This window comes from Chelonia mydas, chromosome 8 (assembly GCF_015237465.2).
Source record: "Chelonia mydas isolate rCheMyd1 chromosome 8, rCheMyd1.pri.v2, whole genome shotgun sequence".
NCBI lineage: Eukaryota > Metazoa > Chordata > Testudines > Cheloniidae > Chelonia > Chelonia mydas.
In genome coordinates this window covers 35467511-35494642 of record NC_057854.1, presented here as the reverse complement: position 1 = coordinate 35494642, position 27132 = coordinate 35467511, and the positions used below count along the sequence as shown (strand labels likewise).

At 48.6% G+C, this 27132-nt stretch overlaps 1 protein-coding gene across 1 annotated transcript in view; it reads right to left on the bottom strand.

The window, feature by feature from the left end:
• Nucleotides 1–8570: 8570 nt before the first annotated feature.
• The window catches only part of PSD2 (pleckstrin and Sec7 domain containing 2), a 153567-nt gene continuing 135005 nt past the window's right edge, over nucleotides 8571–27132 (bottom strand). The window contains exons 12-15 of the mRNA XM_007059167.4: nucleotides 18012–18169; nucleotides 15971–16115; nucleotides 12979–13122; nucleotides 8571–10310 (exon numbers count right to left, since the gene is read on the bottom strand). Of these exons, the coding sequence (XP_007059229.2) occupies nucleotides 10104–10310; nucleotides 12979–13122; nucleotides 15971–16115; nucleotides 18012–18169 (654 nt within the window). The 3' untranslated portion in view covers nucleotides 8571–10103. The remainder of the gene's footprint in view (nucleotides 10311–12978; nucleotides 13123–15970; nucleotides 16116–18011; nucleotides 18170–27132) is intronic.

Below are 27132 nucleotides of genomic sequence, written 5' to 3'. Positions count from 1 at the left end.
GGTGGCCAAGCCCTAACTCTGTCCCCTTCCAGTGAACCCTTATCTGCTTTGGTTTGTAGATGGAAAACAATGCAATGGGCCTCATTGTCATTTGCATTAATGCCTCTTTACATTACTCTGGCAGTTAGGGTTGCCAGTTTTGATTGGACGTATTCCTGGAGGTTTTATCACAACATAATCTTTAATTCCTGGAGATTCCAGGACAATCCTGGAGGGTCGTCAACCCTGATGGCAGTGGAAAGTAGCCTTAATGGGCACCCACTTTAGGGCTTTAGAGATGTAAATGAGCATCAAACCCAGGGCTGGTCTACACCAGGAGCTACATCAGCATAGCTACATCTCTCAGCAGTGTGAAAAATCCACACCCCTGAGAGATGTAGCTATACCAGAGAACCTCAGTGTAGATACTGCCAGGTCAATGGAAGAATTCTCCTGTCGACCTAGCGCCCGCCTCTTGGTAGACCTAGCTACCACCACTCGGCGAGGTGGGTTACCTACGCTGATGGTAGATGCAATACCACTGTAGCATTTCATGTGTAAACTTAAATGAGCATAGTCTGCTTTTGTGCCTCCTGGTCCATCTTCTCCCAGCAGGTCAGTGTGTGTTCATTCCTTCCCACTCACAGGGAACCATGAGTTTGTCTAATCGTCTTTAACTTTGACTATGGAGTATTCCTCAGGCTTCTGCAGTTGATTTCTGGTTTCTTCATTGTCAATAATCTTTCTTCCCTATCTGGTCACTCCTGGTTATTGCGCTAGATCTGAGGATGAGTCTTTTTTAAGACCTGATGGACAAGTTTTCCACAGTGATCCTGTGTTTGGTTGGTCTGAAACACTGGATATGTTTACCACCTCCTGATTTTCTACTCTTTCACGTGAGATGCACCTGGGTGCTTTCCCACCTCAGTTTTGCACCTGTTGCCCACAGAAGGAATTTTGCAGATGTACATCTCTGTAATTTCTCAGCTGTGTAACCTACAGCACAGCTCATATAAAATAATTGCATTCTACATTTGGAGCTAATGATACCAGTCAATTCTCCAGCTGCGTCCCACTCTCCAAACGAAGGCACTTTCTCAAGTCTGATTTATTTTTAGATCCCTCATCTCCAGCCATGTGTATTGCTATAACTTGTCCATAAATATCTGAAACCGTTTTTCTCAGACTGGTGTGAACCCTCAGCTTTCCCGAGCTTTGCTCTGGAGATATGTGGTACCTCAGTCTGAATGTCCTCCACAAAGGTCTCTTCCTTGCTAACCTGATATGGGAGACAGAAATGGATGAGAGATGTCCAATCTTGTTTGAAGTTTGTTTTATTTAAAACAAAATATAAATGTCTGCTCCTGCCCTAACCTCCAGCTCCAAAGCCGAGCTGACCAGAGGCCCAGCCATCACCCTAGTTCTCCCTGCACTCAATTTGCTTTGTATGTTTACGTGGCTCAGTCCCTTAGCCTCACCTGGATGGGGCCTCTGGACTGTGTTCTCTGGGTGAATGTTCAGGCCAGCCGGCCATTTGGTTAGAGCAGTGGTCCCCAAACTTTTCAGGATCACGACCCCCTTACCCCTGTCTGTGCCACCCTCCCCCCCCCAGGAGCTGGGGCTGGGAGCGGGGACGTGGCTTCTGGGGTTGAGGGGGATGTGGCCAAGGGAAGGCTGTGGCTGCAGCTGTGGGTTGGTCTGGGTCCGGGAACCAAGCTGCAACCAGGGGCCAAGGCTGGAAGTGGAGCCGGGGCTGGGAGCAGAGCCATGGTTGGGCGACGTTTGGGGGCCAAGGCTGAGGACAGGGCCAGGAGCCGGGGCCATGGCTGGGGGCTGGGCTGGAGCAGAGCTGAGGCCAGAGCGGGGCTGGCTGGTGCTCCCTCCCTGCCCCCTGGGGGGGCAGGTTTGGGTCTCGATGTGCCCCCCTGAATGTTCCTCCATGCCCCCCTAGGGCGTATGCCCCACAGGTTGGGGACCACTGGATTAGTGAAAGGGCTTCATTTCATTCAGCAAATACACCATTCAAATTGTGCCATGTCTCACTCTTAGGCCCTGGGCCTGGAAGGAGCTGCTGAGAGCCGTCAGTTCTCACCCCAGTCAGCGGTGCCGACGGAGCTCATCACCTTGGAGAGCCAGAGCCATAGTCACGATGCCCCCTCCGCACTCTGCCATGCGCTGCCTCCCTGATGGCACCCAGCACAAGAGACCCTGGCCTGTATCAAGAGGGAGGGGGCACTAAGAGAGACCTGCAGCTATCTCCCTGCTTGCCTGCCACCAGGAGAGGACTGCCCTGGGCAGGAGGGGTATAGGCTGGGGGGTTTCCTGGTTTCTTTGCCATCTTGAACAGGGGATCTGTGATGTGGTTCCTCACCAGACTCATGTTGTGCTGGTCCTCTCCACAGGACCCATCTCTCCCCTGGACACTAGCTCTCTTCTCCGGTCAGTTCGGAGCCAGTGGTCCCTCCCCACCCCTTCGCTCTCCCCACTCAAGGCTTCTCTTTGTCCCCAGATCCCGTCTCTCTCCTGGATATTGCTCTCCAGAGCTCCCCTCTCATGAGGTTTTTTGCTGTCCCCCCACCCCCGACCATGTCTGGTTGTAATAGCAACTCACAGGGGTTCTGCTTTGTTCCTATAGATCTCCCCATTACAGACCTGACCAGCTAGGATGGCTACATGCTGCAAACAACCATGAACAGCCCTGTCCCCTTCTTTGGGGCAGGGGGGGAAACTCCTCTGTGGGCAAGAGTCTCCAAAGTCAATTTTGGTGCTTGGCTTGAGGCATCTTAAAGTGGCCTGGTTTTGAGAGGGCAGCTGCTCAGCACTCTCTGCCCATCAGGACCCTTTGAGGTATCCCAAGTTGGATACCCCCAAAATTGCAGAAGCCAAATTCACTAGTTACTCTAGAAAATCTTGGCCTAACTCGCTTTCCCCTAAGAAGATTGATGCTTTGGGCTGGGCCCTTGGGCCTACTCCCTCCCTGCTGTCCGGCAGCACAAAGGGGATGGTATGCCAGCTTGATCAGCCTTGGGTAGAGCATTCTCCAGCTGGCATGAAACCAAAGTACCTAGCGCTCTGTTATTTGCCCCTTCGCATAACATACAAACCAGGTGCACCCAGTGAAATTAAAACAAACATAAGGAAGGACTTCTTCACGCAGCGTTCAGTCAGCCTGTGGAACTCATTGCCAGGGAACGTTGTGAAGGCCAAAACTATAACTGTGTTAAAAAAAGAAATAGGTAAGTTCATGGCGGATAGGTGGCCAGGGATGCACCGTGGTCAGGGACGCAACCCCATGCTCCGGGTGTCCCTAAATCATGGCCTGCCAGAAGCTGCGATTAGATAATGGAGGGATGGAGCACCTGAAAATTGTGCTGTTCCATTCATTAGACCACAAGAACGGCCACACTGGGTCAGACCAAAGGTCCATGCAGCCCAGTGTCCTGTCTGCCGACAGTGGCCAATGCCAGGTGCCCCAGAGGGAGTGAACAGAGCAGGTATCATCAGGTGATCCATCCCCTGTCGCCCATTTCCAGTTTCATTCCCTCTGGGGCACCTGGCATTGGCCACTGTCGGAAGACAGGACACGGGGCTAAATGGACCTTTAGTCTGACCCAGTATGGCCGTTCTTCTGTTCTTCTGTTCTGCCCCCTGCTCCTTGCCAACGTGCAGTGGTGTATAGCCAGCACTAGCTGCTGCCCTCCTGGACCCAGTGGGAAGCAGGGAGAAGACTTGGTCTTTCCAGGAGGCCAGGTCTTTCCCTGAGCAGCTTCTGGGGCAGTACAGCAACGGCGTGTGGCAAAGCCACAATCTAGTTTATGAACAGCAAACTAGACTACAGCTCCCCTCACCCCCTTCATGCACGCACACACCCACACATGCGTACACACACACACAGACATGCATGCACACCCACGCGCACACCCCCACACACAGGGGCTCAGTTGCTCTGGCTGGTGCACTGGGACAGAAGGTGAAAACATCCCCCCCCCGCCCCCCCCCCCCGCCCCCGGCGACGTAGTTATGCCGAGCTCTCCCCCGTGTAGACAGCGCCATGGCGATGGGAGATGTGGCTTAAGTGAAGCTGCTTCTCCGCTGATGGGAGCTTCGCTTATGCGCTACAGCGGCTCTGCTGCAGCATTTCAAATGTAGCCCTGCCCTCGGGCTCCTAAAGCCGTTAGGTGTTCCGCTAATGAGCACAGCAATGGCTAAATCTGGGCCTAAGACATGGGTGGCCAACCTGAGCCTGAGAAGGAGCCACAATTTACCCATGTACATTGCCGAAGAGCCACAGTAATACGGTAGTAGCCCCACATCAGCACCCCCGGAGCCTCCCACCCACCAGCAGCCCCGCCGATCAACGCCTCCCCCTCCCTCCCCGCACATACCAAGCAGCTGCTTCGTGGCGGGCAGGAGGCTCTGGGGGGAGAGGGGAGGAGCGAGGGCAGTGTAGGCTCAGGGGAGAGGGTGGAGTGGGGGCAGGGCCTGCTCCTGGAGCAGCACCAGCCCCATCAGGAGCCCCCCCCAATGAGTACTGCACCCAGCCATACTGCCCAGTTTGACAGGCCAGGCTGGGCTGAGCCCCATCAGCCCTACTGACCAGCCACACCAGGCTCACTGCAGTTTCTGGCACCAGTGAGACGGGATCAGTGAAAAGCCCTGCTGTGCCAGGGACAGCTCTGCACAGGAGGCGCCGTCAAGCTGCAGCCGAGACGCAGCGGCCTGTGGGAGTGCTCAAGTGAGGCCCCCGGTCGCACGCATTCAGCACCTGAGCAAGGCAGAGAACTGCACTTAGATGTGCTGGCGTTCCGGCAGCCTGGCACTGTGACCGCTCGTACTGAGTTACTGAAGGGCATGGCCCTTGCGTTCACTGCAAAGAGAATTGGCTTCCTCCCTTGGCCAGGCTGCCTTGGAAAGTCAGGGCTGGGGTGTGTGAGAACATGGGTGTGTAGGGAGATGCAGGTTCCTTGGTGCCAGCGAGTCTGGGAACAGCAGCCTGCATACCAGGGCCCTGCAGCTGAGGCAGAGCACGTGCTCATTTATCCTGGGGTGGAGGGAGAAGCAGAAGAAAGGCGTTGGAGAAGGAAGCAATTCAGAGCCTGGCAAAGTGGGTGCCTGGGAATGCTTGCTGGGAACAGGATCAGAGAACAGGGATTGCATTATCTGGGAAGACTGAGCAAGGCCAAGAAAAAGAAAAAAACAACAAGGATGAGGAGAGCGCGAGTGTGAGAAAAGAGCAGATTCAACTCCAGAGGCCCTGGGAAGGTGTGCAGAGTCAAAGCAACAGCCCAGGAAAACACTGCAACTGACCAGCATCTTGCAGGAATATGCCCAGGACAGAAAGGGCACTGCCAGGGCAGATAGGAGACAGCCAGATGCTAGTATACAGGAGTGGGGAGGATGCCAGCAAGTTAAAGAAGTATGGGCTGGATGAATGGACTATAAGGTGGATAGAAAGCTGGCTAGATTGTCGGGCTCAACGGATAGTGATCAATGGCTCCATGTCTAGTTGGCAGCCGGTATCAAGTGGAGTGCCCCAATGGTCGGTCCTGGGGCCGGTTTTGTTCAATATCTTCATAAATGATCTGGAGGATGGTGTGGATTGCACCCTCAACAAGTTTGCAGATGACACTAAACTGGGAGGAGAGGTAGATACGCTGGAGGGTAGGGATAGGATAAAGATGGACCTAACAAATTGGAGGATTGGGCCAAAAGAAATCTGATGAGGTTCAACAAGGACAAGTGCAGAGTCCTGCACTTAGGACGGAAGAATCCAATGCACCCCTACAGACTAGGGACCGAATGGCTCGATAGCAGTTCTGCAGAAAAGGACCTAGGGGTTACAGTGGACGAGAAGCTGGATATGAGTCAACAGTGTGCCCTTGTTGCCAAGAAGGCCAATGGCATTTTGGGATGTATAAGTAGGGGCATTGCCAGCAGATCGAGGGACGTGATCGGTCCCCTCTATTCGACATTGGTGAGGCCTCATCTGGAGTACTGTGTCCAGTTTTGGGCCCCACACTACAAGAAGGATGTGGAAAAATTGGAAAGAGTCCAGCGGAGGGCAACAAAAATGATTAGGGGACTGGAACACATGAGTTATGAGGAGAGGCTGAGGGAACTGGGGATGTTTAGTCTACGGAAGAGAAGAATGAGGGGGGATTTGATAACTGCTTTCAACTACCTGAAAGGGGGTTCCAAAGAGGATGGCTCTAGACTGTTCTCAGTGGTAGCAGATGACAGAACAAGGAGTAATGGTTTCAAGTTGCAGTGGGGGAGATTTAGGTTGAATATTAGGAAAAACTTTTTCACTAGGAGGGTGGTGAAACACTGGAATGTTTTACCTAGGGAGGTGGTGGAATCTCCTTCCTTAGATGTTTTTAAGGTCAGGCTTGCCAAAGCCCTGGCTGGGATGATTTAATTGGGGATCGGTCCTGCTTTGAGCAGGGGGTTGGACTAGATGACCTCCTGAGGTCCCTTCCAACCCTGATATTCTATGATTCTATGACAAGGGTCATGCCGAAACAACAGCGTTTACGACATACGGACATTCTGAGGCAGGCAGTAACATCTCCAAGTATCACCTGGGGCCATCTCCAGGTGGGCTAGAAACTAAACCATGGCTGTGTGCATACGTGTGAGTGTATATATATATAAACGCTCCAGTGGGGCGTGAACCCAATACCTGCAGCATCAGCCTCAAGTGCTCCAACTAAAGGATTAACTCCAGTAGTTGTCAGAAACAAGCAGGTTTTTATCCTCCCTGGGGCCAGTCACTAGAGGGAGACATAATTGCACTGGGGCAGTCATGACCCCCTGATACCTGCTTGTTACCCCTCTGGGAACCACAACCCGCATGAGGAGGACTCCTGAGCTGTCGTTTCAGGCTGTCTGCAGCCAGGAAGGCAGCGCTGCATTGGTCTATGCTTAGTTCACGCTTTCAAGGTTCTCGCCACAAGAATAGGGGCTAGAAACATTTTTTTCCAATGGACGGGTAAGACAGGTAGGATGATTAACACCCCCTGCCTGCAAAACCTGTTCACACCTGTCATCACTCCCAGGTTGAGGATGCATAAGCCGTCAGCTTCTTCCTACCCAGCTGAGCTCCCTTCACAGTTCTTATAAACTTTGCTACGTTTTGTGGGACGAGTGGACGCCTGAACCAGATGTGGGGGGCGGGGGCCCTCAGCTAGCTAGACAGCAACATTACCCTTATGATGGCTCCCTCCTTATAGGTCACTGGGACAAGGATGGAGCTGAATTGAGGTGGAGTATGTTTGCCCATCACCAGCTAGAGCACCTCTAGGCTCCTGCCTGGTGAGATTCCAAGGCACTGCGGGCAGCCTGCAGGGCTGTTTTATTCTGTGATGGTTTTTGGTTTCATCAGCAAACCTTCCCCCATCACTTCCCCCACAAAAAGATAGGGGCAGATGAGCACATTGTATGGACCCATCACCCTTGCATCTTCACTGTTGCAAGGGATTTTGCACAAGCCTGGCCAATGCACAGAATTTAGCTATGGCACATGACTCCCTGGAAATGCATGTGATTTAGCTACCATGTGTGATGCTTACTAGGCCGTGCATGGGATGCAGCCACATGCCTCCTGCTGGGAGATGCACAGGATGTGCCATTCATGAGAGGCATTGCACTGGGACTCAGGAGATTTGGCTTCAGTTCCTAGATCCCCACAGATTTCCCGTGACACTGGACAGGTCAGAAAATCTCTCTGTGCCTCCATCCATAAAATGAGGGTGATGACACTTCCTGAAACTGTCCTGTCTTTTTAGACACAGGCTCTTCAGTGCAAGGGCTGTCTTTCCCTATGTGATTGTATGATGCCTAGCATGCAGCGGCCCTAAAAAGGCCAGTTCTAAGGCTGGGTGAGCAGGTAAGGCACCCTGGGTGCCTTCTTCCAGGGTTTGGGGTTTTCCCCCCCGCCTCCATTCTGACTGGTTGGCTGGTTTTGCTTCACTGATTGGTTGGGCTTTTGCAGGGCGCTGAAAACATTTCCCACCCTGGCTGGCAAAATAACACGGGCCACTCCTGGCCCTAATCTTGGTTAGGGTCTCTAGGCACCAATAATAAATAATAATAATGCAGCCACTTGATTCGCACAGGGAGAGGCATGGGCTGGAGCCACAGAGCTCCCATCAAACATGTAGCCAGTTCTGAATCCACTGAAAATGCAGCTGTTCATGTCTCTCTGACCCCTGTAGATATCTATATGTATGCAGAGGGAACTGGGACTTGCGAAGTGACGAAAGCATAGTTTGATCATATTAAATGGACACCCTTCCTCCCCAGCACTGATGGGGCATCCTATTCAGGAGATAGGCTAGTGATCCCATTGTTCACCCCAGGAGGAAACACATAGGCAGAAAATCTGGCTCCTTTGAAGCCAATGGGACTTTTGCCATGGATTTAAATGGGGCCAGAATTTCATCTAAACTAGTGGAGTTTAAGTCTAGAGCGGTGACACTTCTGCATGTGACCATGTGATTATATCTAAATTCAAGAATTCGGTACCCGGGAAGACACTGGAAATCATTACACACTATGAGCCTGAGTGAGAATGTTACTTCAGACCAATTCTCTTTCTCAACAGATTCAGCTTTATTGTTATTTCTTTGTTTGACATGATTCTTAGTGCATCCTTTCAAAGAAACTATCAAACTGTACAAAGAAACAAAGAGACCAAAAGAAGAAGTGAGGTAAAAGAAGAGGTAAAATTGGGCGGGAGCTTTTTAAGTGGTAAGAAACATTATGGAAACCCAATAGTCTATAAACTCTCAAAAGTTGACAAGAGTCCAAACAAATCTCTTTTTTTCCTTAAAAAAAAGCTGCAAAAATAGAAACTGTAAATTACTGTAATTAGCAGCTACAAGATCCTTTAAAACCGGAACTTGGTTCCTGTGAACATGCCTGGAAAACGAAATGAAAATAAATAAATAAAGTGCCATGGCCTTTGAAATGCAGTGGAATCATCTCTATTACAACAGCAAATAATTGGACCACAGACAACAGAATGAAACAGAAACACAATATCCCGTTGAAAGAGTACAGTATGCTCAGCAAAATGGAGTTCAGTACAATACAAATGGACAGGAGTTAGGTTTCCCACCTGCCCCAGTCACGTAGCGAAGCTTATATCTGCAGGACTGCTGCTCAGATGGGGCCTCCATCCAAAGCTGCCGAAGTTATGGACACAAAAGAAGCAGTGGGTCAGCTATTTAAGTTTAATAAGTGTCAACAGTAGCGCAGTGTGGCACAGCAAAGCCATATGGGATTTCATTGCAAAACGAAAAAGAAACAGAGGCGACTGCGTTTTTAAAAACATTCCGCTATGTTATGAAGCCCCCTGTATTCTCGAATCGCCTTCCTGACGATGCTTCCCAGCCATCTTGCCTTCGCAGTGTTGGACTTTGACATCCAGTTTCAAAACCCTTTTAAAGTTTCCTTATATATATTTATTTATATATATTTATATGTATAAAAACCAAGCAATAGTGCCCGGGATATCACTATTGCCATGCACAGATCACTTTTTGCACACCCATGGTAATAACACTTTTTGATTCTCAGTGAATATCCCGCTGAACCTGTATTATTGCAATATGGAGAATTTTGCTCCTTGATGTTGTGTTTCTTCCTGCTGTTTCATTGTAAGTGCTGCTGGTGCTGCAGACCTGCTGCTGGTTGTTAAAAAGGAACAGATTCTAGACTCCAAGAACTGGTCGTGTCTCCATGTTGCCAGAAACTGCAGGAGTCTGGGAACTCCAGTGACATAGGGGAAAGCTGCTGGAGAATGAGCATCCCAGCCCTTGTACAAAGAATGTGTCCCTTTATTGCATGCACACAGGGAGCGGGAGTAAAAGAAACACTGAAGGGGGTAACAGAAGTGAAGAGAAAGTAGAGAGTCAATGACACTGAAATGTCAGGGCACTGGAAAAAAATTAGCAAAGTGTAAACTAAAGCTTCTTTGATTTCTTCCGCTGGATCAGAATCCACGTCTTGTATGTCTACCGGTTTTGTTCATATGATTTCCTAGGTATAATTGTGCTCATCGATCTACTCAAGGAGTACTAAGCCTCACTGATTGGTTTCGCCCGCACTAGCGTTACCTGTTAAGTGTTCTGCTCTATAACGTCCTTTTCCACCTTGCTGTGTACAGACAAATGTCCCTGGCTCAGGGAAGGGCTTGAATGTGTCTTCCGCAAGGAGATGTCGTCAGCTTCCACCATGAAAAGGCTGGCTTCGATTTTCTCCAGATCATCCGTCCCAACTTTTATCTTCACGCACAGCAAGTTAATGTACGTCTCGTAGCGGCTCTTCTGCAGAGGGAAACAGAACAGGACAAACAGCTGGGTAATAGGGAAGGAGTGGGGCAAAGATATGCTGAGAACACTGAAGGTATCCAAGAACAAGCTGGGGCAATCATCTATCACCGGCATACAACAATGCACCAGGCGAACCCATTTGCTTTCAGGCAGGGGAACGACATGGATTGACTCAACCTTGTGGCATATAAGCAAAGTGGGAATCAAAGCAAAGAGTGGGATCGTTGCTAATAGCAATATGCTTATTCTATGACCAATGTGCAATAAGCCTTCACCTACCCATAGGTAAATACACCAACACTGGAGTAAAATTATCCAGTAACCATAACAGTGTTTGACTCTAAGACTTGTGATGGTAACTACAATCTGTAGGAGGAAGTATTAGCTCTAATATGATTTTAGATTTAGCTGTGTGCCATTAACTGGTTCATGATTACCCTTAAATAGTGGCTTATTCTCATATTAGTATAAAAAGGAGGGACTGCTCCATTTTCCTTTTGTGCTTCATATTTAATTTCAAGGCTAGATTAGGTCAGTTTTTGTGGTCCCTTGTAACGTGTAGGTCCTGCTGCACCTGCTGCACCATCTACACTGCTTTTGCTGGATCTTCATAACCTCTGCGAGCTGCCCAGACTGGAGCGCCATGCTCCCAGGGTGACATTCCCTTGTTTGATGAGTTAACTGATACATGGAGCTGGCTCTCTGCATAGGGGTGAAGTTCAGATGAGGATGGGCCATTCTTCACCCTAATGTCACTCTCAAGTGCTTGGTATTTTCTACCCCAAGCCCCCTTTGGGCATCTTTAGCTACTGATACATGTGGCTCCATCCATCAGGGTTTTCCTTACTGGACCTATGCCCAGATACTTTTTCTTAGAGAACCCTGCATTTCAGAACCCAGCAGCGTAGGTGACAGGTTTAAGTTAGTGGTTCTCAACCATGGGATATGAAGAGGTCTTCTAGGGAGTACACCAACTCATCTAGATATTTGCCTCATTTTACAATAGGCCACAAACAAAGCACTAACGAAGTCAGTACATATTAAAATTTCATACAAACAATTATCAGAGGGGTAGCCTTGTTAGTCTGTATCCATAAAAACAACGAGGAGTCCAGTGGCACCTTAAAGACTAACAGTTTTTGTAAGCTTTTGTGGGTAAAAAAACCCCACTTCTTCAGATGCAGATAATGACCTGTTTATACTGCTCTATATACTATACACTGACATGCAAGTACAATATTTATATTTCAATGGATTTATTTTATAATTACATGGTAAAATGAGAAAGCCAGCAATGTTTCAGTAATAGGGTGCTGTGACACTTTTGTATTTTTAAGTCTAATTTTGTAAGCAAGTAGTTTTTCAGTGAGGTGAAATTTGGGGATATACAAGACAAATCAGACTCCTGAAAGGGGTACAGTCATCTGGAAAGGTTGAGAACCACTGGTTTAAGCCATTTTTGCCAACAAGGAAGTGTGTCCTTTTCCACTGAGGCAACCGACATTCTGTTTGCGATTGTGGGTCCAATAGATTGTACACAAGGCTAAGAGACCTGGGTTCTGGTCCTGGTTCTGACACTGGCTTCCTGGGTAACCTCGGGTCACACCCAGTAAAGCTGGAAGCTCTGGCTCTCTGTGTGCTCTTCCAAGGTTGCAGAATTTGTAGGTAGCCTGGAATCCTTGTAGCAGCTCTTGTGCCACTCCTCCTGTCAAATGTAGGGTGTCTGGCTGGTGGAGTGGGGTGTGACCATGGTTTTTCTATACCCAACTATTGACTGGTCCCCTGGAACTGCTGGCAGTTAGCGTCAGTGAGACCAGTTAGACCCAGGACTGGGGGACTGTACAGGTTTCTTAAAGCCAACCTTAGCCCCCACTCTGGTCCAGACAGAGGGTCTGCCCATCTCCTTCCTGCAGGACAGAGGGACAGTTCAGGTGCCAGGACAGCAGGCTGGGGTTTGATTTCTCTCTTTTTTGTCAGTTTTGAAAATTAATAAAGAAAATCGTTTGTTTTAAATTTCAGTGCACAAAAAAAGAACATTGCCATCAGTATATACTGCCCTGCCCGTCTCCACGGGCCTTGCTGAGCGCGCGCACACATACACACAGACACGCATGCACACACAGACACACATGCGCGCACACAGATGCGCACATGCACACATATAGACACACATGCACAGACACGCACATACGCACACACAGACACACAGGCATACGCAGACATAGGCATGCACAAGTGCACACAGACACACACAGAACCACACACGCACACACACTCACACGCACACAGACACACACCCAGATACATGCAGACACATGCACGCACACACAGACACACACACGCATAGACACACACGTACACAGACCCCCACACACGCATACCCATACAAATGCACACAGACAGACACACACAGACCCCTCCACACACACCCACACAGACACATGCACATGCACACAGACCCTCCCACACAGACACACACACACACAGACACACACATGCACACCCATACAAATACACATAGACCCCTGCACACACACGCACACCGACACATGCACACAGACACACCCACACACGCACACACAGTAGCTATACCAGGCTTATCAACTCCCATCAGATTTGTCCAAGGACTCATTTATCACAAGAAAGATGAAAGCTCCCTTACCTCGAATATTAGGTAATGCTCTTTCAGCCTATATTCTTCAGCCTCTTTTGACTTGAGGCTTTTCTCTACAGGATGTAATTTATGCTCTGTTAGTTCGTCTGCAATCTGCTTCATCTTATTTTCATGGGACCTGAGCTGTTCCTCCTGTGGAGAGAAGCAAGTCAACTGTTCAGATGTACTAATATGCAAAAACAAGGGCAATGCCAGATTGCAGACGTGGGATTCTTCTTTTCAAGGACGTGCAACATCCAGCTGGAGTTGGGCTTGTGCTCAGTCCTGGAGCCAAATTAATGCATTCAATTCCCAAATTCACCTGAGAAGTAGCAGCCAAAATATGGGCCCCTGAGGAGGATCAAAACCCATCAATCATTACTCTACCTCTGTAATGCAAACGTGAACTGGGCCATGTCATTTAACACCTATCCAGAACGGACTGTGTTTCTTGAACTGAGGTCCAACTCCTCAATGGGATTTAGGCTCCTGGCATCCATCGAGGAGCTGCTTGTGTCTTGCTCCTTCAGCAGAACTAGGCAGCCCCCTCTGAGCTGCAGGATATCTGTCCTTGTGACATGGTATCTCATTGGCTAAAGGTGATATCCCCCTCCGCGGGGCTCACTCCTGTAGAGGCCAGGTTATTGCTCTCTCTCCTTGCTGCTGAGGTGTGTTTGTGTTGTATTCGCTGCTCACTGGAGAGCCCTATACAATGCTACAGTGTGTATTCTCTGTAGAGCAGTGCCAGCTACATGATATCTGCCTCTTATAAAAGCACATTTCAGAGAGCAGATACCTGCCCCGGGAGTAGCTGAGCATTTTCCAGCAGCACTGCCTCCCGGCATTGCCAGACCACTGAACCAGTTTACCCAGACCAGCTGCTCCACTTTCTCCCTGGGGCTCTAATCCCTGATGAGATGGGAGTTTGGAGCCGCCTCAGCTCCTTTGTGGGCTAGCGCTTGCAGCACTGAACAGGATCCTGCAGGCAGCAGTAATGTGCTGGTTTCAGTTCAGGGAGGAAGATCACTGGTAAAGTCTGCGAGAGTTTAGTTACTCTGATTGGCACCATACCAGGAGCAAAGGCCCAGGAATCCCAGGGATGGTTTCACAGAGCAGAAAGGCGGATGATGGCAATGGAGGGGGAGTGGTGGCTACAGGCAGGACCAGGCTGCTAACAAGGGTCTGTGTCACTCTCGGCTAGGGCTGGCCGGAACACCAGTTCAGGTTCACAAAGGAATGGAGAACTTTGCCATTTTGTTTTTGTTCTGCACTGGAACCAAACTGAGGCCTTTTGGAATTTTTCATGCAAAGACACGAGAGAGGCCCCGGAATGGCCAGCTGGTTCAGACACTCCTCAGGGAGCTGGGCAACTCATGTTAAAGGGCCTGTTCTACCTGATCCCGAGCAGGGACTTGAACCTGCATCTCCTACGTTCTAGCCACCGGCTAGAGTCAGCCCCATCTCTCCCTGTCTCTCCTTTTGGACCTATTCCACTTTGTATAGCTGATAAATATTCATTAGGACAGCAGAGACTGGCACCATAGCCCAAAGGTAAGGGAGCCAGCTGGGACGTGGTTCAGGTCCCTGCTCCAGAGCAGACAGCTGGAGGACTTGAAGCTGGGTCTCTCCTATTGCAGGTGCGGGCCCTGACCACCAAGCTGTTCTGGGGTGCTGCCTCCATCTCTGAGAAACTTTCCCATTGCCCGCAGAAAGGTCTGGTGTCGGTGGCACTTTGCAACGAAAAAATTCCTGACCACCTGAAGAGCATGATTCCGAATAGCCCGATGAGCACAGAGCCAGAGGGAGCAGGACAGAACTAGACAGCAATGGCGACAGGATGCTAAGACTGGCTAGAGCTGAGCCCATGGACATGGGAGACAGGCTGATGCAGCATCAAGGCCATGGCAGCAAATGATGGAAGAAAACAGCATGAATAGGGGCAACAAGAATGACTCTGAAATGGATCCTAGACATTAGAGATGGAAAAACCCTGCTGGATCACCTTAGAACAAAATATGGCATCTGATTATTAAAATAGTTCTCAATGGGCACCTTTAAGTGCTAGTAACAATAATGTAGTCGGGCGCTGGCTCTATAAGATACTGACTTGAAAATTAAATGGGTCTATCTTTCAGATGCCATTCCCACAAGAGGCAGAGATGACTTCTGCATGCTGCATGGATTGCCAATCACAGGACAGCCAAGAAAGCTGCCTGAAAAATAACCAGATAACCACTCCTGGCTGCATTTTACAAAAAAAGTTACCAATTACTGGGCATTGAGGGCCCAATTTGGCTCCATTGAAATCCACATGAGTTTCGCCATGGAGGTCAATGGGAATAGGGTTGTGCCCTTTGCCCCTGGAAATGGTGAGAAATTGGGAAACGCACTGAGCAATGGGTGACACGCTCTCTGAGAAGGAAGGATTTGGGGGCCAGAACAACCAGCCATGAAGCCAGCAGATTGAGTGTTCTCCTTGAATGTGGCCATGTGCACCAGTGGGCTAATCGGTCACCCTTTAGTAACAACAGGATACTCCGCTACCAAAACACATGCCCTCTGGGTATCTTATTCCTGCTCTGGGGTGGAACAAAGTGTGCGATGCATGACTGGCTGAGCACATAGGCATACCCAGGTTTTCATGAGACCATGCCCACTCTAACCATGTCCACTGCCCTTCCAGCCTCTATAGACTTAGGCAGGCACCTTTCAGCGTATGCAGGTTGATCCAGCAGTGGCATATAGGTGCACACATTAGGAGCCAGGATTGGACCCTGTGATTTGCCATGGTGTGTGACTGGCCCTCAATCTCAGCCCTGCAGATAGGTGGGTGTGACTCACAGGATAATATTTATCTGTTAATCACATGAAGGCTGGGAATGAATCTGAAACAAGCAGCAGATCTACCCTGGCCACATCCAAAAGCATACCCAGCAGCTCCCAGAATCTCATGCTTGGCACTGACCTGCTTTCCAGCCCCTCCTCCTCGCGCATGCATTACCTGGCACAGCTTAGTCATTGAAGATGGCAAGAGGGGACGGCAGAATTTCTTCATGGAGCATATGGCAGCTGGGAAGGCGGGGGCAGAGAAAATGGCAGCCACTAGGTTTATTCTCAGTATCCAGGAGAGCATTTCTTCTTTGCTTCTGTGACGGGGAGAGAGAGTTTGTTTCTGTCACTGCACTCAGCCCTGCATGCATTAAAGTTGGTTCTAAGGCAGCCCGTTCTCATGCAGCCTTGCTTTGAAGCCCTGTTTTTCTGCGCACCTTGGATTTGTCAGGTTTGGAACTGAGCAAATTACCAGCTAATTGGAACTGGTTCCTTATTGTGTACGGGGTTGTCAGTTACGTTTCCCTTTCCCCCTATAAATTGTCCCAGTGAAAGCCACTAAAACTCTATCTCTCTGCCTCCAGTTTGTCCACAAAGACTGACCTACGCCATTCAGTTTTATCCCCAGGCCATGCAGCAATGACAGCTTCCCATCTATGGGCTCTGCCCTGGTTCTGCACAGTCTGTCTCTTGGGCTGAGAGGGGAATTTAGTCTACGGTCCATTCAGTTCCTGGCTTTTCTGATGAGACAGCCAACAAAGGCGTGGAACATTGTGGATTGTGGTGGGGATTTTGATGCTGTGGAATCCTGTTCACTACGGACTCACTCCGATCGAGCAGTCAAGAAGATCTGTTGGTCTCAGCCCTGGTGATCGCTACCAACCTGGGCTAGATCCAGACAGATGACCTAGAGGTGACAGACTCCATTTTCCTATTAGCAGTTGCCAGAGGCTTTAATCACATAGAGCCTAGGAGAGGCAAAATCGCCACAGGATTTGAGCACCTACTGAAGGGTTAGAAACAAATAAGCACAGCCGGGAGCGTGAGCTCTGGCTTACCTGATCACCCACAGCTGGGCCAGTCCAGTGAGAAATACATTCCATTTCCCTTCAAGTGAGGTCATGGAAGCAAGACACATTTGTAACTGGATTGGGCCTTAAGCATGGAATGTCCTGCCAAGCTATCCAAAAGTGCAAACCTAACAATGAGCTCTGCTGTAGACCCTGCCTCCTGCCAGGTGGGCATGCATCCCGGCGACTGTGTGCTGTCCGTGGTAGCTGAGGGCAAAGCACAAGAGGGGCAGAGAAGTGCGCCACATCCCAGAGCCTTATCCCGATGCTGCAGTTCCCCAAGGCCTGTTTCTGATCTCACTTGCACTGGTTTTATGCTGCTGTAACTGCAATGGAAGTTACGCCTGATTTGCACTAGTGTAACAGAGATCGGAATCAGGCTCCTGAGTCTGCGCAACTGGGCCGGGACCTCTGGCTTCTGTTCTGACTGGAAATACACTGTAAACAGCCTGATTCTCCCAGGCCTTGATTCTCATCTCCCTTGCAGCAGTGTAAATCAGGAATAATGCCATGGAATTTGGTGGAGTTACCCCAGTGTAGAACCAAGGAAGTGAGACCAGAATCAGGCATACAGCATTGTGGCCCTTCGCCTTTTGGTCCTGAAAGGAACCAGCAAGTGCGGAGGCTGGAGAAAATGGCCCCCCTACACAAATGAAGACAAGACCAGAATAATGAACTGACAAGGAGTTGGGGCCTAGTCAATAGCCCTGCATGTGACTGTGGGCTCAGCACAGGCCTCACCAGATCTGGGAACTGATAAGCCCAATGACTGGAGTGGGGGACTCATGTCCTACAACTCTAGGGCTAGATTCTTCCTGAGCTCCTTACTCTTCTTCTGCTCAGTCCTTAGGTGGCTAAACCCCATCTGAAGTCAGTGGAATGGTCCTTAAGTCAGGGCTGAGGAACAGCTGAGTAAGGAGCTCAGGACCTGACTCCTACACATCAAGAATTGTCCACTACTTTGCACCATCATTTTCCCCTGTGCAAGGTGATTTAAAACACGACCATTCAATTTGATCCCTTATTACACCCCCAAAAACTGCCGGTTCCCAGAAACCAGCCTTGAGCCCCAGGTTGGTATTGTTCACATAAGGAATAAAATCAACCAAATGGGAGTCACCTGGACTGCGCTACGGTACTCACGGAGCTTGGAAGAGAAAAACTCTCCAGTCGGCTGTCTTCAGCTTGAGCACGTTGGATTTTTTGCTGTAGTCAGAGGCTTTGGTGGCTAAGGCATGGTGAACTCGGATGGCGTTTTTCAGATCCACTTCAGAGAGATCTTTGTCGGGTTTATATTCATCCTGTCACAAAGGAGCATTCATAGGATAATGACAACGCCGGCATCTGTAGGTTTCCTTAACAAACCTGCCCTTTTCTCTATCCTGTGCCATAATGACAGAGTACCGAGACCAGGAAAAGGCTCCCCTCTACAGTAAGTGCTCGGGATGATAATGCTAATAATTAACAAAATTCTGGCACCTTCTTCCATCATTACATTCACCAGGAAACTGTCAGGTGCCACATACCCACAGCCTGTCAGAGAACGGACAATATGGAGTTACATCCTGAAATCTTTACTCACATGAGTAAAGCCCCTTGAAAGTGAAAGGAACTGATTTTCAGCTGCTGTAAATTGGCTTCAGCCCACGGGCTTCTGGAGCTACACTGATTTACATCAACAGAGAAGATCTGACCCAACGCTTTCCCTTGCAATAGGAGGAAGCGCAGTATTAACCATTTGGAGCTGAAGGGATCTCTCCATTCAGATGTGCATTGAGAGTCCCTGCACTAAGTTCAGACACAACCCAAGAAAGCTGACTGGAGGTTAGGTTTGAATTGCTTACCCTCCCCTCTGTGTCTTGCAGCTCTCTAAATATTAGCCCCGAGATGTTCATGCCACTTTACTTGGCATGTTCCTTTGTGTAATCCAATACAGGAGCCCTGGCAAATTGCAACAAGGTCATTTCACTCCCTTGGGGATCAGAGAGTTTTCCCAAATGCAGGCGATTTCAAAACTAATAAAAATAATCATAATAAATAATTAATATAACCGCACTGCTGTTGCCACTTTTGTCCTCAGATCACACAGTGCCTTACAAAGATGAGAAATTAACCCCTGTGCATTTAAATTCCCCTTCAGTCCTCAAAATAAGGCGTATATGGACCTTAAGCGGTGCTGCTTGACCTCTGCCCAGGGATGAATTTCACCCTTTTAATGCATTAAGTCCCACTCACAGTGCAGCCCCTTTAGACCACAGCTGTGCACGGCAACACTGTACAGCTGTTTAGGACAGGAAGTGAGGAAGTAAACCGTATCCAACCGAAGCTGCCGGGAGTGTTCGGGACGAAGAATGTAGTTACCCTGGCCAGAGTGTGGTAACCCCACTGTTCTTATGAGAATAGCCAGGAGATCTTGGATGACAGAGAAAAGGGATCTCGGTTTTATGGCTCAACAAGAGATGACACCTCCAGCAGCACTGAGTCCCCAGCACTTTGCTGGGGCACTGAATAAGAAAGAAAGGAGCCACCTAATGAGTCAGCAGCACCTACAGCAGTGGTGCCCAAACTTTTCCTGTCACCCCTCCCCCTTACCAGTAATGGACTCTGTCCATGCCCCCCCATTACTGCACAGTTGGCTCAGAAGGTGGAGCCGGGGCGGAACTGGGGATGGGGAGGAGTTGGGGCTAGAGGGGGAGCTGGCCTCGGGGCGGAGCGGGAATGAGAGCAGAGTTGGGCTGGAGGTGGAGCAGGGAGTGGAGCGGTGCTGCGGCTGGGGCCAGAGGTGGGCTGAGGGTGGAGTGGAGCTGCAGCTGGGGCTGGAGCAGGGCTGGGTGGCGCTCCCTCCCTGCCCCCCGGGGCTGGCCTGGGCCCTGCCGTGTGCCCCCCCCGAACGTTCTTTCGTGCTCCCTGGGGGGCATGCCCCACAGTTTGGGGCCCACTGACCTACAGTATGATATGCTCTTTACAGGTCTTCTATCTAAATACAGATCAAATCCACTTAGCTTGTGAGTGCTCATGGAATCATACACCAGGGTGTGGTTACAGGGAAGCTAAGGGGATGTCTACACTGCAGTTAGACACCTGTAGCTGGCCTGTGCCAGCTGACTTGGGCTCGCTGTCCTCAGGCTAAGGGGCTGTTTAATTCCAGTGTAGACATTCAGGCTCGGCCTCAGCCCCAACTTTGGGACCCTTCCACCTCACAGGGTCCTGGAGCCCAGGCTCCAGTCCGAACCCACATCTAAACCACAATTAAACAGCCCCACAGCCTGAGCCTGAGTCAGTTGGCATGGGCCAGCTGCGGGTTTTTAATTACAGTGTAGACTTACCCTACGAGCGAACAGGAAACACAGACAGGCAAAAGGCAACATAAAGGGACAAAGGCTCAGATCCTCAAAAGCATTTAGATGCCTGTCTCCCATTGATTTCCAAAGAATAAACATCTGCTGAGTAGGGACATAAAGCTGATGGGTAATTTCCGACACTTAAAAACTCATTTTCGGTCTTTGTTAAACTACGGCTGTGAAACATGGACATTCAAACAATTGATAATAATGAAACTACAATCCTTCCAGCTGTGGTGTTATAGACCGTGGACAGACCATGTCACCAACGGAAAAGTATTGGAGATTACTGGAATTCACCAAATGCTTATCAGAGATCTTGTGAAAAGAAAAGTTCAGTGGGCAGGGCACATTTTAAGGGGTTCGGTGGGCAATGTGTGCTGAAGGGGCACTGGTGGCAGAAGAACAGGGGGCAGAAAAAGGAGATCTTGGATGGACAATGTGGTATCCTGGGCAGATCAAAAGGACCATTCATCCACAAGGAAATTGGCAGAGGATTGCACAGAATGGGCTGCCATGTTGTGACCCGCTGCCACAAGGAGATGCCACACAAGAAGAACTCCCATTGGTTTCAGCAGGAGCTACATGCCTTTGAGGAGCCAGGCCTACTCACTGGGGAAGTCTAGTGAAGCACTGAGATTAGTTACTGGAGGAGGGGATGATGCAAATGGAGGATGGTGTGCATACAGCTGGCTTGGTGGGCCATATGCCCTCTTCTTTAGGTGCCTCTCTCCTCTTCCCATAACAATGGCTTTGAGTAAAAGCACTACAACCTCCTGGTTTTGCAATCACACAGTTGCTGTAAATGGACATAGCTCAGTAAAGGCATTATTAAAAACTTGGCTTTGGGCACCAAGCCTGAAAATGCTTTCCACACGTGCTTACCATTAAGTGCCCCTGATGCCAGGGGCACTGCTCCTGTGCTGAGAGTTGGGGGCAGATGTATCCATGGCCAGGCTCAGGGCCTTAGCTGGAAAAGGGGCTGCCAAGGGTCCATTGGTGGTTTCCATCTTGTAGTGTTTAAGGCCAGACGGGATGCCCAGATCAGCTAGTCTGACCTCCTGTAGATCACAGAGCTCTAAAGACCACCCCCAGACCGAGCTAACAATCAGATTGAAAGCACAGTATCTCCGCCCTCAGGAGACTAAACTATTGTGCACCACAGGCAGAGAACAGGAGAGACCAAGGTGCACCAATGTGCGAGGCTCCCTGCAATGGCAGGGAATTGATTAGGTGAGATATAATCTATATGATCCTGGCAAGTGACCCAGAGGCCCCATCTCTGGTGTCTCAAGGTGACTCTCACAACACATCACATTAGAGGCCAAAATATATTTTTCCCTAGCTCCCAGAGCTACCTATTCAACATAGGATGAAAAAATCATTCTACGTTCCCTCTACCACTGACATCATTGCCATTCTGTGCTCAGAACCCAGCTGCTCTCCTATACCTGCAGTGGCTTTGCAGGGCTAACAGGAGTACCAGCATCTTTGTGCTTGGGAAGTAGCAGCAGTGCCAGACAGTGAGCAGATGCCAGATGTTGAGTGAGCAGGGTCCATTAATACAGAGCTGTGTTTCTGACTGTAAAAGTGCCTGAAAGCAGCTTTTCTGAAGCAGTCAGCACAAAAATATCTGGTTTGAAATGCTGCTACGTGTATGAGCACATACACCACGAGGCCTCGTGTGATGAGATGCTAAAAGGAACCATGCCAAGAAAAGTCTGGCAGCAAATTCCTACCTTGAGGTGGCTGACTCCTTAAAGGTGAACCGCAAAGAAAATCTCAGTATTGCATCACCTTGGGGCAGAAGGAGGCGGGGACCTGGCTGCATACTGCTGAATGGGATGCAATTTTGAGGGGCTTTTCCCTACAGTGGTGACTTAGTGTGTGGCAATTTGATTTTCCTAAAGAATTCTAACATCACAGCACATCATGGGGCTGGTTTAAAATGATTGCAGTTTTTTCCACCCTAGAGATGCTGAAATCTCATGTAACAAAACCATGTAACAAACCATGGCCATATCCATACAGAGCTGTGGTTGACAACAGGAATTGAATCCAGGACCCACAGCATCAAAAAGGCCAGTGTCTATGGTCTGAGCTAAAAGAGCACAGGTTTGCTCATAAGTACATTGTATTTTGTTATAGGAAGGGATACAGCTGATCAGGAACTGTCACTATGATTTTCCAATGTAAAATGCGATGTCTCCAAAATTGAATTTTTTTGTGGGAAATTTTGCTGAATTCCATGGGAAGTTTTGCTGAAAATTTTCAATTTTCTGTTAGGAAAATCTAAATGCAATATTTTATTTAGAGTCAGTTTGACCTGAATTGGAATATTTTTAAATGAATTTAACCAGAAAGGCTTCCTTTCAAATTAGATACTACAACTTTCAGATACTATGGTAATAAGTATGGTATAAGAACCTGCATAGAATAGAAATCAGTTTAAAAAAATTAAACTGCATTTCTCTAGTGCATTGCTTTATGGGAGTTGTCATTTGGGCCCCCATTGTCTCTGACGAGCAAGGCTGCCGGGAAGATTACACCTCCCACAACGCAATGTGGAACCAACTGCTCAGTCGGCCAGATAGACAACCAGAGTGAGACATGACCACACACAAGGCCAATGTACTATATATACATTTTCATGAACTTCAAAAGGTCCAGGGAGTTACCCAAGTGTTCAGATGCTTCTCCAATACTTTAAACCTTTTGGGTCTGCAAAACTGGGTTGGGAATCTCACAAGAGCAGGATCTCTAGTGAGATTTCCAGTAGGGCCGGAAATATGGCAAGAATAACTTCTTTGGTTATTGACACATCTGCTTCCAGTCCCTGCAGAAACAAGTGACAATGAAATTACAGTGTGTGTGTGTGGGAGGAGGGGGCGCGGAAGGGGGGAGGAAAGTCAAAGGGATAATCTTAAAAAGAAAGTGCGACGCTGTTCTGAAAAGGGACCGTAACGCGAATGTCATTGGCTTCCACATTTATTGTCCCTTGCTGATTTCAGCATCAAATGTGCTTACTTCACAAGTCAAAAGATAGTTTTTCCGACTGCTGGCCCTGGGGTTTGAGTGTCAAGCTAGGTCATTTCTGGCTTGTGCATCATCATCGATGGTAGGTTCCGCATTTGGAAGTTAGGGCCAGATCCTGCCAAGTATTAGCTCTTTGGGGCCACTCTTTGTTATACGTGTGTAAAGCAGCTAGTACAACAGGGCCCTGATCCCTGACTGGGGTACATAGATGCTATCATAACAATAATAATAATTGATAATAATGGAATCCCACTGAAGTCATAGGGTCTCGATGTAACCCTAAATATACATATAGTCATATGTCTTTGTAAGACTGGCTAAGTAATAGACAATTTTGTCAGTGATGCATGAGGGAGACTAGAGTGCAGCTCTGTCTCCCATAGCTCTGCTGGCTCTACACAATGAAGAGGAGTAATGTGCAATACAGGTTTAGTTATAGAGAGCAAATCTGACTCAGCATAGATCGGACAACAGACACTGTCTAGAGTTGGACTACACGATAATCCTGATTCACCAAACCCCTATGCTTCTGTTTGACCTTAAACACAAATGCAATCCCATCCCAGTTCAACAAAGCACTTAAACCCTGATCCAAGGCCCACTGAAATCAATGGAAAGACTGTCATTGACGTCAATGAGTTCAGGCCCCTAATACCATTTTGAACTTGGATTTAATGATAAACACGTGCTTAATTGCTTTGCTGAATTGAGGCCTGTAAATCCAAAAATTTAGTAGCAATCCCACTCAGTAAAAGATTTAAGGGTGGCAATTTTGCAACAGAAAAGCTTCAAAAACAGACTCCAACGGGAAACTACTGAACTTGAATTAATATGCCAACTAGATACCATTAACTTGGATTTGAATAGAGACTGGGAGTGGCTGGGTCATCACACATATTGAATTTATTTCCTGAAGTTAAGTATCCTCACACCTTCTTGTCAACTGTCTAAATGGACCATCTTGATTATCACGACAAAAGTTTTTTTCTCCTGCAGATAATAGCTCATCTTAACTAATTAGCCCCTCACCGTTTGTATGGTAATTTCCTACTTATCTGTATGTACATATATATATATCTTACTATAAGTTCCATTCTATGCATCTGATGAAGTGGGCTGTAGCCCACGAAAGCTTATGCTCTAATAAATTTGTTAGTCTCTAAGGTGCCACAAGTCCTCCTGTTCTTTTTTCAATCCGTGTTTTTATTTAAATTTCAGTGAAAACTGGTAGATATTCAGATCGAACCGTTCCTTGCAGCCTTTGGAGGAGTTTCACGCAAACATTCGTGTTGGTTGGCGCATCATCATCAGCGTTGTTGTTGTAGCCGTGGTAGCACCTTTCATACCTCCCTTTTTGCACTTGTGCTTTAGTTACAGTTTCCAGCAATACAGCCAATCTTACCCTGCCAACAAGCTGAAATGCCAGGATTTTTCACTTCCAAAATGACCTAGTTTTTGTTTGGAAACTGCCTTTTTCCTTAATGAAAAACAGGCCAAGTGTTGGTGAGAGTATCTCTGAATTTCAGCAACCTTTCCTGTTAGAATGGGGTCACTTTCAAGTTTGAAATGCCCCCAAACGATTGAATGATAAGGAGTTTATTTCATTTTATCCTAAATATTTTACGGGCCTTTATTTCGTGGGAATGAGCTTCAGGGTATCTCGTAGTTTATCTCATCCACTTTCCCTTTCCCTATTCTATTCAGAAATATTAAAATGCTTTAGAAAGACAATGTGGGTGCGGTAATACCTGTAATTGGACTAAATTCAGTTGGTGAAAGATTCAGGCTTACCCAGAATTCTTCTTCAGCTATGTGTAAGCTAAAAACTTGTCTCTCTCTCACCAACAGAACTTGGTCCAATAAAAGCTATTACCTCACCCACCTTGCCCCCCTAATAGCCTGGGAACAACACAGCTACAACAACTCATTGGCTCACATTCTCCGCCGTGCCCAGTTTCTGCTGGGTGTAGCTGAGGACGGTGCTGGGACCATCGGGGAATCAGCCAGCCATTCCCCTTTGCCTGGTACGCTCCCTACAGCAACTCCACATCTGCTGGGACTCCAACACAGGAATCCCTAGTTTGGAAGCTTTTTGGCTGCTTTGCTGCGTCTGAGGAGCTGGATAGGAGGAGAGAATCAGGCCTGCTGAGCCTGATTCCGCTCTCTCACACAGTGATGAAAGTCAGGAATAACTCCAGTGTGAGGCCAGAATCAGGTGCTGTTACTATGGAGATGTAGCTCAGAGAGAAAAGGGACAAGAGCTTCTCGTGATCCAATCTGCTGATGGGGTGTGGATAGGCTTCCCACTGACTAAGGCTCTGAGGGTATGTCTACACAGCAACCACCCCCACCCCAACCCCCAGCAGCGAGTCTCAGAGTTCAGGTCAACTAACTTGGGCTCATGCTGCGGGGCTAAAAGTAGCACTATAGACATTTGGGCTCGGGCTGAGCCTGCGGGACCCTCCCCCCTTGCCCGGTTCTCAGAACCTGGACTCTCTCCTCTCTCCTCACAAGCCCGAGTCAGTTGTTGGAGGAGCTAAGACTCGCTGCTGTGGCTCTGTTTTCACCGTGTAGACATACCCAGAGGCTCATCTCTGCCCTCGCTCTCCCATGCTGGGAACAGAATTTGTGCCTCCTGGGCTAGGTTTCCTGAAGTAATGCCCAGCCTGCTGATTCTGTGGCTTAGAGGAGTTTTACTTACCCTCCAGCCTGCTCTCACCCTTTTAAAAGGAGTTTGAAAACTCGCCCTTTTAAACATGCTCAGTACCGTATTTGCACAAGGGAGCACCTCTGTAACCTGAGTGCCCACCTGTACAGGCATCGGTCAGTTACCGAGGAAGCACCCCCTCTCCTGCCTAGGCCAGATCACCAGATCCACTCTCAGGAGGAAGGGCTGCAGGATCAGGCCCTCTGGACGGTCTCCAAACAAGCAGCTCTTAAAAGCAGTCCTACATAATAACACTTAGCTCTTCACACACAGCCATTAATCCTCTCAACACCCATGTGAGTGAGGTAATTATGGCTTATTATCCCCATTTTACAGCGGTGAAATTACTTGCCAAAGGCCATACAGTGAGTCAGCAGCACGGCAGGGATTAGAGCTCAGGAGCTCTCCGCTTGTTCCTCAAGACCGACTAAAGAATCAAGAAATTGCTTCTCCAAACTATGCTTGGACATGCCAATCCAGCAATTAACAGGAGGGAGTCAACAACATGTGCTATCACTGAACCATTAGATCTATCTATCTATCTAGGACAAGGTGCAAGAGGTAATCTCTTTGATTGGACCAAGTTCAGGTGGTGAAAGAGACAAGCTTTTGAATGACATATAGTTCTTCAGGTCAGGGGTAGCTTGAAAGCATGTCTCTTCCATCCACAGAAGCTGGTCCAATAAAAGAGATTATCTCATCTACCTTGGCTTTCTCCTACATTGTAACCAACATGGTGACAACAACTCTGAAAACAACAAAGGAGGGTGTGTCTCTCATTACCATACTAACTGCACACCAGGGTCCAAGGGGACTCTCTGTTCTTAGTACCTCATACACAGGACCAGATCCCTACTCCCTGGCCCAGCCCCTTTGTGCTGCGAGAGTGGAGTGAGCAGCTGGGGCTTGTCATTTTATAAGAAAATCCCTGGATGACATAGAGTCAGCTACGTTGGCTTTGTCCCACCTCTTTCTGGCTCCCCTCCAGTGCTGGTGGTATGATAGGGGCATGGCTGGACCACCTGAAACGCCAGTGATCCAGGACCAGTGGAAAGGCCCTTCGGTTTCCATTGCAGCTGGTGTAAGTTAGAGCCACCCTGAGGCTGCTCTAACTTATGTCCCAAGATCAAAAGAGAGTGGAGAATGCTCTAAACCTGTTGCCATCTTCACTGATGGGTCC